The 12473-nt window shown below is 33.2% G+C and overlaps 1 protein-coding gene across 1 annotated transcript in view; it reads right to left on the reverse strand.

Annotated features, from left to right (window-relative positions):
• Positions 1-383: 383 nt before the first annotated feature.
• Positions 384-12473, reverse strand: part of LOC129219856 (peroxidasin-like) — a 150358-nt gene continuing 138268 nt past the window's right edge. Inside the window, exons 18-22 of the mRNA XM_054854166.1 lie at positions 12068-12185; positions 6763-6974; positions 5655-5896; positions 3674-3796; positions 384-2485 (exon numbers count right to left, since the gene is read on the reverse strand). Coding sequence (XP_054710141.1) covers positions 2393-2485; positions 3674-3796; positions 5655-5896; positions 6763-6974; positions 12068-12185 — 788 coding nt within the window. The 3' untranslated portion in view covers positions 384-2392. The remainder of the gene's footprint in view (positions 2486-3673; positions 3797-5654; positions 5897-6762; positions 6975-12067; positions 12186-12473) is intronic.

A 12473-nucleotide genomic window follows, 5' to 3' on the forward strand; every position in this document is an offset into this window, starting at 1 on the left:
TTAGCAATCTAACATGATATTCACATTAAATGTGTTGGATATGCCTAATCAATATTGATAGCCAAATTTCAGATATAGAAAGCCATTTTTACAAAAAGGAAAAAAGCTTAACTGGTTACAAAAAAAAGCAAACAAATTTTTTGAGGTCCTAGTCTTTTATAACCCAGTAATATGTCCCTGCATGACAACAAAATGTAATGAAATGTCGCTCAATTTATTACTATTTATTTACCTATATCTTTTGCAGAAATTTCCTCCAAACCTTGTTCAAGTGTTCAGGCATATTCTGCATTTCATATATATATATATATATATGCAGTAAAACCTCTCTAATGTGGACACTAACGGGACAATTTTTTTTTATCCCTAATAGAGGGGTGTCCGCAGGACAGGGGTTTAATGTTATTTGCATTGGAATCGGGGAATTAAAAAAATTCCGTATAAGAGGGGTGTCTGTTAGGAGGAGTTTTACTGTATATATACACACATTTGTCAGTTTATTCTTCCAAACACCCTCATGCTTCTTTTTCTTTCATTTTGGATATGACTAACCTAGATTGTGATTTTGAAATTCTGAAGTTCATCATTGAATTGATTATACTTCTCCAATTATGACATTGAAAAGAAAGCTTCTTTGGTTCACACGATATGTTTCTTTCATATTTTTATCAAGTCTTTCAATAAAAAATATTAATACATATGTATCAAATTTACCAATTATTTCATATTTAAATTTTTTTAAAAAAAATTTCCCATTCACTTTTTTTTTTTGTAAAATACCCAGTTTTAGGTTATTTACCCAGGCCTTGGGTAAATACCCAAAAAATATTTACCTACCCGCTGGTTATTTACCCGGTCCACATCACTATAGCACTTGTGACTCCTTATTTAGCTAAGAAATATGGGAAAGTGGATTCCCAACCTGTTAAGAATTCTACCTAGAAGAGAGCACAATTTTTGCTAAGTCTGGCTTTTTTTTTTTTTTGCTAATACCACGAAGCAGTTTGGCTCTTTTTTCTAAATTTTACCTACTTCCATTTTACAGTTCTCTACCAGAAAAAGACTTTAAGAACTTAAAAAATCATGCTAGAGCGATGTTTTCTCTTTCTGCATCCAGTAACAAGTGTGAACAGACATTTTCAAAATTGAAGTACATTAAATCTAAGTATAGATCTTTATCAGACGAACGTTTAAAATCCCTTTTAATGGTTGGTATTGGATGTACGAAGTTTATCCCTGAATCTAGTGAAATTTTAAGTGGTAAACAAATGCAATCTTCTCATTAATCTTTCATCTTTTGAAATTTTTTTAGAAGCTTTACACATGTTGTGTTCTCATTTATTTCCATGCTTTTAATCATCATTAATTCAATGAAATAAATTTGTAGTACATTGCAATAGTTTTGTCTTGTATCAATCACTCATTAGCCTTAAAAAAAAAATCATTTTGTGACAAAGAATACTTTTTATTTCAGTTTTCTGAACTATTCTAAATTTTACAAGATTCCCTATTTTTTCTTTATTATAAGAGCTTTATGGGAACTGAAAATATAAATTTAATTTAGCTAACAGCAAATATAACTCAGAAGCAAGCCCAGAAATTTTCGAAAACCACCCGAGGGCTTAAATAAAATACATATACTATGTATATATTCGCGATGCATGGTGAGGTGGGGGAGGGGCTGGCGCTAAATAGACCATCTGAGCTAAAAGTTTGTTGGACCGATCCGCCTGACCTCCAAAAATTTGCAATGTGGGCCGCAAGCTAAAAAGGTTGGGAGACCCCTGGTCTATCTCATTCCTTGCCAATTCTCTAAATGAATGCATGTAACTTAACAAGTACTACAATATGTGAAATACACCGCCAATACCTGGCTAATGGGCGGTAATTTACTGAACGTACTACAATGTTAATCCACCCAACTCCCCAAAAATGTAATTTTGGACCCTCCAAAGGTAAACTTTAATAATTCTATCAGGTTTGAGTTTAATTAAAAAAATATGAAATATTTTTAAACTAAATTTTAAGTGCACTGTTTAATACTGTATTAGACTTGAGAGTCTACAAAAATATAGATCATTCTTTTGATTGAATGATATAGCTTCATACATAAATATTTTTCACAATCAAATTTAAATTAACACTATATAAATACTTAAAATTTAAAAAAAGAAAAAATCTGCCGTACATATTTTTCCAATGCAACAAATAATTATTTTTCATTTTTGTTAAATGAAAAAATAAATTAAAGAAAACTGTGAGAACAAGCACACTTAATAAGTTAGCTTAATGTTAGTCAGAAAGCACTTATGAAACTAAGGCATTTTCTTATGTACAAAATCTAAATATCACACAACAAATACTGGCAGTAGTACAGCTATGACAAACATATTCAACAAACTGGACAACAGGTATCTTCTAAAATTCTAGGATTTTTACATGGACTAGGTTTGCATGTTTCAGTCCAACACGTTGTCTGGGTGTTCTAAAACAGAAAAAACTTATTAATAAATTTAAATTAACTGATTATTTTGAAGCAATAATGCATCAAAAACACATTTAATAATTGAAATAAAATCACAAAATGGAAAGCTTAGTAGAAATAAAGGAGACAGTTTTTAAAGAAGGAGTACTTCACTTTCACCTACAATCAGCATTTAATTAGGATGAGGCACAGATACAAGGGGGAGATGATCGCCTCTCCCTTGAGGGACTCTCAACTGGTTATTTTTCGAAAATGAAGTTAAAAAAATGCAAATGTAGACGAGTTTCATTGATGTTGGGAGAAGAGAGGTTTGGGAATCTGTTTTGGAATTAAAGTCCAAAACCTTTGTGATCATTTTTTTTTCAAATCAGTATGCATAGTAAAAAGTAAATAATAAAAATCAATTGTGCCTCCCTTGAAAAATTTCTGAATATGCTCTTGACTAGGATAAAAATAATTTCTGTCGAATTTGTTCTAAAAGGCTTATTTCAGAATGAAATTTAATTTGGAAAATGATCTTTGAGACACAAAAATCTCAGGCAACTTGAGTGCTGGACTTGGTATAAATGTACACACTTTATACAAATGTTTAAAATCATAACTATATAAATTTCTTTTTTATTAGTACTTTTAAACAAGAAAAGCAATTTTTGCTACATTTGAATTTGCTGAAATCGGCATAATTCTCTTGGAATTTGTTAGAATTATCCTAAAGAATAAAATTGAGCAACAGCTACAAAATTCGATATATACTGATGTGATTTGATGTAAATGATATAACATTCCAGCTCCTACAACCACTGGGGGACGCTGAAACCAATTGTTTCTTTTATGATTAAAACATTCATAAAAGGAATAATATCGTCGCCACCATGCTAGACTAATGTATTGTGATTCACCTTTTGCAAATTTGATGGTTTGTCGTAGTACTCAAAAAGGGCTATCTACTCGTTATAACTACTAAAAACGATACTTTTATACTTCAAGTTATCTGTAAAAATTAAAAACATTAAAAATAACTAAAAACAGGTTTAAAAAAATTGTTTTAGCTCTCCTGGGTAGTGCCAATTTTCACATTTGTTAGTTTAGCATGGTGCTGGTGATATCTTCTCATGTTCAAGGAGAGACTGTTTGCAAATTATTTTAAAAAGTGTCCGTCCTAACTCTTGCTACTCAAGTGATTCATACCTCACAATGACATTTGGTGCATTTATCTGGCTTCCATGTCTCGCCAGAATTCCTCTTTATTCTATCGGAATCAAAACACGCTCCTTCATTTTGAGCTCTGCATTCAGCCTCTAATTTCCTTACCTAAAAATTGTCAGTACATTAATTTGCAGAAGGAACATAAATAAATTTATAATATAAAGAAACAAATAAACTTTTAAACTTATAATAAAAGCTTTTTGGTATCAGCATGTGTTACATTATGTAATGGATACAAAAATTTAATCGGGTGTTTGAAATTAAAAAAAAAAAGTCCACCACTATTAATAGTGTTATTTAATGCAGGGTTGCTCCTCAAAAATGGTGAAACTTTGCGACTCCGCAAAGAAGTTATTTTGCTCTGCGTTTCCCACTCAAACGTTTTCATGCTTATATTTTGCTATTTTATCACAACAAACATGTAAATATGAGAAATTAAAGATGCTTATACACGAAGATTGAAATATTGTTTAAGGCTGTTGTATTAATTTAAAAATAATTGTTTCTAACTAGTGCTTAAAACGATTATTAAAACTCAAAAACAATTTTAGATAAGAGTTTTTAGTTATTTTCATTGTTTTTTTTTAATACAAAACACTGAATTGCTCTGCAAAATTTTAAATTACTCCTCAAAATCACCATAGATGCTCCTCAAATTATTCCTCCAAGATTGCCAACCCTGTTAATGGAGTTTTGAAGAAGACGAAACAATAGGGAATAATGAGTTTTGAGCATATAATTAGCATGGTACTAACAATATGGCTAGTGGAGGCAAGGCTAAAAATCAGTAAAGCTGCATAAAATAACTCCCTTGGTAACTGCTGCTTAGTGTTTGAAATTTTCCAAGCACTTGGCAAACTGCTTAAAATTGAAAGAAAGTCATCAAATAAAGTAAAAAATTGAAATAAATGGATTAAATGTTAATAAGAAATATTGATTCAGTTCGAAAAAAAAAATTAATGTTCTTCTGGGGAAGCTTGAATTGTATTGAACCTTGCTTTTATTTTGATTTTCATCTGGTTTGACATCATGAATAAACACAAAACAGCATTTTAAAAAGTTTCACTTTATGATGATTGAACTTTATTAACTTTATGAGTTTGTTTAAACTGTTCAACAAAATAATCTATGCGCTCTTTAAACATTTTTATAAGATCCCTAAAAGATCTTAAAAGTCCTGTTTTTAGAGAAATGGTCACAATTGCAACCATTTTTGAGTTAGGTTTGCATTGAGAGTTCTGGTGATGTCAGTGAAGTAACTCTGATAGGTTCAAAACAGTGAAGCAAACATGTCATTAATAAGCAAGATGGAGTAATAGTGTACCTCAGTATTGTTGCCATTCTGTGGAAGAGTCAAAAACATTGAATTCATATGAAATATGGGGAGTTCAAAAAATGGAATAATTAAAGATTTCCACACACAGTGTGCTCTTGTCAGGAAGTTAGCTGCAAATTTTCTTTTGAAATTTATTTCTTACTGAAAAACAGTGACGCGTAACTATAGCTAAAAAGCGAGATAAGTTTATAGAAACAGTTATTTTTTAATATTTTTTAACAGAAGTTTGATAATGCATGTTGCTTGCTGACAACAATAAAGGCACATCTCAAAAAGTTTTAAAAACTTAACTCTTTATTCAAAATCCATTCAGTACTCTTGCCGCAGTATTGGCAAAAGGTTTGTTTGGTTTACCTAACCGGTGCATAGTGGTGGAAAAAGGATACAATCAATTATTGCAAATCATTAAAGTTTCACAAGAAATTTTACTGAAGTTCAAAAGAAATATTTTAATTCAAACTTTTTAATAAACTTTTTGAATATACGTATTATAGTATTTAAGAAAATGGTAATTTGGTGAAAAAAAGTATTATGTAACACCAGCAGACTTCTCCAGCATTGTTTTTTTTTTTTTCTCAGATGTGCCACTTTTTTTGTAGGTTTGCAAAATATTTCTTTTATTATTACTTTTCTTCCTAACCGCTGGACAGTTTTCTCCAATTTCCCAATTAGCTCTTCAATTCCTTCTATTCTCTGTTCCATCACATCAAAATCTTGCTCTTCCCATGCTGTTGGGGTATTGTTCAGAGCTGGGGCATCTTGAAGGGATTCCCAATCCTTGGTAGGGTGATCCAATCGCTCGATGAAAGACCTTCGGGTGCGAGAATTCAAGTGGCTGTTGACACTGTTACTCTCTGGAGCTTGGCATTCTAAATATGGTTATAAATATATTTTAATTATTTAAAAAAATGGATTACTCCTAAGTGCAACAATATTAATGTGAAACACTTTTAATAATTAACTTATTTTCAACGAATTATATATTTGTCTAAAACAGGTGTCTTTAACCTTTTATCACCGAGAGCCACATGAAAAAATTTAGTAAGATCCTGGGCCACATATCTGTCAAATTAGTAATGTAGGCTGAATTTAAAAAGTGAAAAAGGATATTTTTTTTTAAATTGTCCAATTTTTTACGCAAAAAAAAAAGTTTTGCTGAATTCAAATTAGTATTCCTTTTTTTTATTATTTTTTTTATGAAACAGGCTGATATGCCAGCTCGGATCTAAAAATTTTGGCCCCCCTGCAACAAAATCTGTAGGGCCTATCCCCAGAGGCCAGCAGTGTATATTAGGAATGTTAATAAGTCTTAGTGCTAGTTTTTTTTTTTTTTTCTTCAGTTTCTTAGGCTATTGCGTCCCTTAAGGAAGTGGGCCCCCCGCACAGCACGGTCTGCGGGTAGGCAGATACCGGCCTGATATGACGTAGTACATAGAGATGATACAAAACCCATCAACAACGATAATTTTTTAAAAACTTACAAAACTGGAGGGATTTAAGTCTTTATTCTTAATCTGAAATTTGAAATGAGAAAAATCAACATTAGGTCAAAATTTTGGGATTCTACTGCATTTTTTCCAGGGCACCTAAGTGAATATTTTGAGCTATTTAGTGAGTTGGCAACAGATACTTTCCATTACTCTCTTTATTACTTTATTGCACACTACTTTACTATTTAACTAGCTTTGGAAATTTAAAACATGTGTTGCATCAAGAGATGATAGTGTTCTCTCACCTTCACAGCACTCAGTCCATACACTGAGCTCAATTTGCGGTACTGTAGAGCAGTCAACAAAATTTGGCACTTGCACTTTAGGCACAGCAAACACATCTCTTGTTACCAATGTGATATTGTCCCCATTGTCACATAAAACTCTAGCTAAGGAACTTTGTTTAATTTGAACAAGTTGATCTGGAGTGAAAATGCCTTCATTTTCATACCAGAACCTAGAATTTAGTGAAAAACAATTATTTTACATGCAGCTACAAAATTCAATAACTTTTCAAAATATACAGTTGATTTACTAATATAATTTGAAGTTTTGAATGTTTATTTTTTTAATACCTCTTTTGCTTCATAATATTTTTAAAGTAGCTGTAAGAAGGGATTGCTTTTTGTAGAACAGAGCAGTATTTTGTTGGAGAAGCTTGACAACTATGGTTTACTAAGTTTGCTTAAATACTGCAGAAATCAGGTGATGGTGCACTTGAATCATTCAGGCATTGTTCTAAGGGGCCATTCATTAATTAGGTAAGGACAATTTTTGACCCCATGCCTGCATGTAAGGGTATGTAAGATTTTTCAAAATTATAAAATGTTGTTAGAAAGGGTTAATTACACTAAAACTCCCAGTTTGACATAAATCAAAGATTTTTATTTTTCAAATATATTATATGATGCGATACTAATTAAAAATAAAACATGGCATGCATAGTGCAATTCTTTTATTAAATTTTACATTTTTTATTCTTTATAAAACAAGTAAAACACAGCTCATCCTAATAATTTTTTACTTACCAGACGCCACAAACCTTGAAAAATATATAAGAATTAGTCCCCCCCCCCGCCCCAAGTAAAGGTATGTAGAGAAATTTCCAATCCCCCTACCCCTTGGAACCCTTACGTAATTCAGGGGTGCCCCCCCCCCCAGCTCCATGGCGCAAATTCCCCCCCATAAATTCTCGTTTTCAAATCGTTTTAAACATAACAGTTTTTAGAGTGTGTAATTTCCAGTCAAATTCACGGGGGGGGGGGGGGGAGTAGTGCTAACAAATAACATTTGAACTGAAATATTGTTGGATTGTTGACCCGCCTTGCCTTCCCAAATTTTACAACGTGGACCTTGAGTAAACAAGTTTTGGGAACCCCTGAATTTTGCTACACCTTTTTTTTTCAAATGTATGAATAACTATAGGGAGAGTGGATTCAACTTTCTGGCTTGGGATGGAGTCATTACTAGATTAACACAATATGAATCTTCAAACGGAAATTCATTGTCACTTAGATAAGGGGTCCGGGGGTTTCTTCCCCAGAAAATTTTCGAAATTGTAATTTTAAAACCACAGTTTTATACAATCTCTGGTGATGTTTGGGGGATAAAAGGTTTGGTGGCCCCTTCTCGGTAACTTTTCAATATTGAAACTTAAAAAGCGCAATTGTAGATAATCTACCGTTGTGTTAAGGAGGGCTCTCCTTTGTTTCCTAAATTGTAGTTCTAAAATCGCAGTTTTAGACTGTGGTAATGTCAGGGAAAGAAGAGATCCTAGGGCTCACCCCAGGAACATTTTCAAAACTAAAGTCATAAAAACGCTATCTATGGTTGGGGGACAAGCAGTTTTCTGAAATTGAAGCTCTAAAATCGCAATTGTAGCTGACCTTTGTGACGTTAAGAAAAGAGAGGAAGCTCTCCCAGAATTTTCTCGAAATTGAAGCCCTGAAAACCAAATTTAAGACAATTTTTAATAATGTTGACGAGAGTTGGGGGAGAGAGCGCTCTACTTAAATTTTCGAACTTGTAGCTTTAAAAACGCAGTTTTGATATATCTTCATAATGTTAGTGGAAGGTGAATTTTGGTGCCATTCCCCCGCTAATTTTTTGAAATTGATACTCCAAAAACGCAATTCTGGGCTTGTCTTTGATCGTGTTTAGGAAAGAGGGGGATGGGGGAATGAGAGGCTCTCTCTTATAAATTTTTCAAAATTGCAACACTAGAAACGCAGTTTTAGATGACTTGTGATGATAAAGAGAGTGTTATTCTGGTGTTACAGTGGGGGGGGGGGGGCGCTCTCTAGGAAGTTTTCCAAAATTGAAGTCGCATAGCCAAAAAAGATGGATCACACACACTGTGACAGATAGACAGATATTTTTCGGAAAGCCTCAAACATGGATTCAGTTATTCAGCACACATCGAAAATTAGAACTCGAGAATTTTAACAAATCAAATATCCTTTTATACATACCAGCTATGGAATAAAGTAAATGTGATTTACAAAAAAATATTTAAACACCTTAAAAACAGACTGTTCTACATCCGTCAGCAAAAACCAACATCATTGAAAGTTTTAATAATAATCATCTAACGATAAATTGAAACAATCAGTTTAAAAATGGTAGAGAAGATGGGAGTAAAGTGAAATAAAAAATTCTTCATAAGCTTAAACTAGTTAATGAAGAAAATATATTAATTGCCAATTAGAGCGATAAAAAATATGTTACAGTCGACTCCCGCTACAGCGCGATCCGACTTACGTGAAATGGCTATAACGCGATTTTTTCCCTGGTAAAGAATTTTATTCCTAACGCGATTTCTTCACCCACAACACACAAATTTTCAGAAGGGAATCGTGTTTTTTTCGTAAATCGACCTTCATCCCTTTGGCATCACCGAGAGCGGAAGTTTCCGCACCGTACTAGTCTGAACATCGCTTATACAAATAACTCTACTCCTCATTTTTCATTTATTTTTTCATTCTATATGGGGAAGTTAATGAAATATAATGACACCTAAGAGCGCTATTTCATTTAAAGTTTGTGAAGATAGAAGGAAAAAGAGAAAGTTTTTCTGTCTGAAAATTAAAGAAAAGCTAAAGATTATGTGCTTGAACAACTACAAAATGCGTCGAAGGTAACACGACAATTAAGTATGAGTGAATTTTCCATATCTACAATCAAAAAGCAAGAAAAGGAAATCCGTAAAAGTTCACCGAGTAGTTTCTAAGCAAAATGCAAAAATTATGAAAATGGAAGCTCCTCTTGCATTGTGAATTTAAGAAATCAGGAAGAGGGGTGTTGCCATAGATGGAAACGTTCTAAAAGAACTAGTGAAGCAACTGTATTGTGTATTTAAAATTATATAAGAGTAACGGTTTGATCACGCAGCATAAATCATCACTATCTGCGATTTTTTAAGTTACAAATATCATTACTGGATCTACTTTCTTTCCCAATGATCATTGATTTTGTGCATCGTAACAGTTTTTTTATGTTGAATAAAACTGTTTTTTTTTTAAATACAATAAATAAAAATTCAATTTTTTATTTAGGAAACAGTAATGTATAGTTAAGATATGGTTTTTAACAGTTTGAGGTGGTGTTTACAAGTGTCTTTAATCGTATGGGTATGTTTATAAAAGTTTTTACATATACCCTTTTCTACAACGCGAAATTTCAACTTACGCGAAGGGTCTTGGAACGCATCCCTCGCGTAAGTCGGGACTCGACTGTATTCGCAAACTTCAAAACTAGTTCTTAACGACTGTCAAGCTGCAAATGAATCAATGAAAGACTAGAGCATACTAATCAGAATTATTACAAACAACAGAACATTTTTGACCTCTCTCCCTCTTATCACTCACATGTATTCATCATGCAGAATTGTGCTACTTCCAGAAAATTTATAGAAAATTGAAAAGAAATCAAATCGTCTAATCCAGCTTTGAAACGAATGCCAACTCCATGCCGTCTGCGATGTTCCCTTAATTGGGAGGGGGGGGGGGGGGAGAATACGCTTTTGGTCACCCTTTAATTGTTTCAAACGCATGTTCCAATGTGCAGAGAGAGAGAGAGGATTTGGCTTCTAGTTTAGCAGGGATAGTCATATTACTTGACCTTAAGCAACATAACTTTTAAATATTCAATCATAATTAGGAGGTGTCGCAGGGCTACCTTCTTGCATTATTTCGAAATTGAAGACATAAAAACCCAGTTTTGGACTATATTTTAAGTTTGGGAGAAAGGAGAGAGGAGGACCAGGATAGCATCTCCCAATATTTTTTCCAAATTTAAGTTCCCAACACAATCGCACGTTACATTTAATTATGCTCAGAAGGGTTCGGGGACTCTCCCCTGGGAATTTTCAAGATTGTTATTTTAAAAACACAGTTTTAGACAATTTATGGTGATGTCAAGAGAGGAAGAGACTCGGGGTCATCGTTTTATAATTTTTCAAAATGCAAATTTCAAGCACGCATTCTCAATTGTGAATTATTTCCGATTGTGACACGTAAAAGGGAGTCCAGGGGTTTTCCCCCGAGAAAAATTTGAAAATTGTAGTTCGAAAAATGCAGTTTTAGGAGATCTATGGTAATATTAAGGGAAAGAAAAATTCAAGGGCCACCCCTCCCCCTCCAAAAAATTTTGAAATTTTGAAGCCTTAAAAAGGCGATTATAAACTTTTTTTTTTGATAAAATTTAGTACACCGTCAGTTTCTTGAAATTAAAACTCCGAAACATATAGGAATGTTTCGGCGACCCCTATCCTACGGGCTGTCCTATTTATTTATGTATTTTTATTTTTTTTTTAACTGCAGAACCATGAAGCATGGTTTTGTGTAACCAGGGCCGCCAAGAGACAAGGCGTGCAACATGTTCGTTTGGTCGCCTGTCCTCCCTCCCATTATTCAAATTTTTCTCTATGCACAATACTTTAATTCGAGCCGGAGCCCATAATTTCCGACTAGGCAGACATACGCATTCTGTGGCCTAGTGAAGAGTGTACTGTACTGAATACTTTTTCCTGCGTTAATAAAAATGTTTGAAGTGTACTTTTCCGCGGCCCTTACTTAGATACTCTTGATAAAAGAGAATCATGGATGTTCCTAAATTGTATTTTAAGATTACATTTTCTGTTCAAATTTGACAGAAAAAATACCTTTCGTCACTATTATTTCACTTGTTCATTTATAATTATTTTAATTTTTTTTAAACAACGTAGAGTTTTCCTTTTTCTTCGTTGGTTGCATCGCTAAAATGAAATTGGTGGCCGCACTTCTGAAAAACGGGGACGGGGGGCGGTTAAAATTTCATGTTCTAAAGAAAAAAAAAACCTTCTGGAAAAAAATCCCCCCAAAAATTTTGATGGCGCAACTTGCACCATAATCCCCCCCTGTGGGCACCTCTGACGTAATTAATGAATGGCTCCTAAGAACTTACCTGTGGTTTTCCTGGTGATTGAACACTTAAAAGGTTGATACTTAATTTGTTCAAAATTCAAGCTGTTTAGATATAAAATAGCTATAACTACTGGTTCATCATTCATACCTATCTCCATCTCTGACACGTCTGAACTGATCTATGAGTAGACAAAGTAAGGTAGGCCCCACTTTCGCACCTTCCTTTACCTCCTCGCTGATTCCTCCAACCCAGAGGTCAACATTATCTGAATGAATATAAGTTTGTTCTGTATTAATATGAACAAAAAAAAACATGAAATAATTGTAATACTTCAGTTCATGGTAAAAAAAAAAAATTGAAACCACAAATAAATTGAAGTAATATTTAGGTTAGAAAAAAACCCATTTTCAACATTAGTTAAAATGTCTCGGTAAATTGAAACGTACATTAGAACCCTGAATTTCATGGAATGTGCCAAAAAAAAAAAACCTAAACACTATGTATTTGTTTATATTTCAAGGTAAAGGAGGGAGAGGATAATGGCAACATTTTA

The sequence above is a fragment of the Uloborus diversus genome, chromosome 4 (genome assembly GCF_026930045.1).
Source record: "Uloborus diversus isolate 005 chromosome 4, Udiv.v.3.1, whole genome shotgun sequence".
Classification (NCBI taxonomy): Eukaryota; Metazoa; Arthropoda; class Arachnida; order Araneae; family Uloboridae; genus Uloborus; species Uloborus diversus.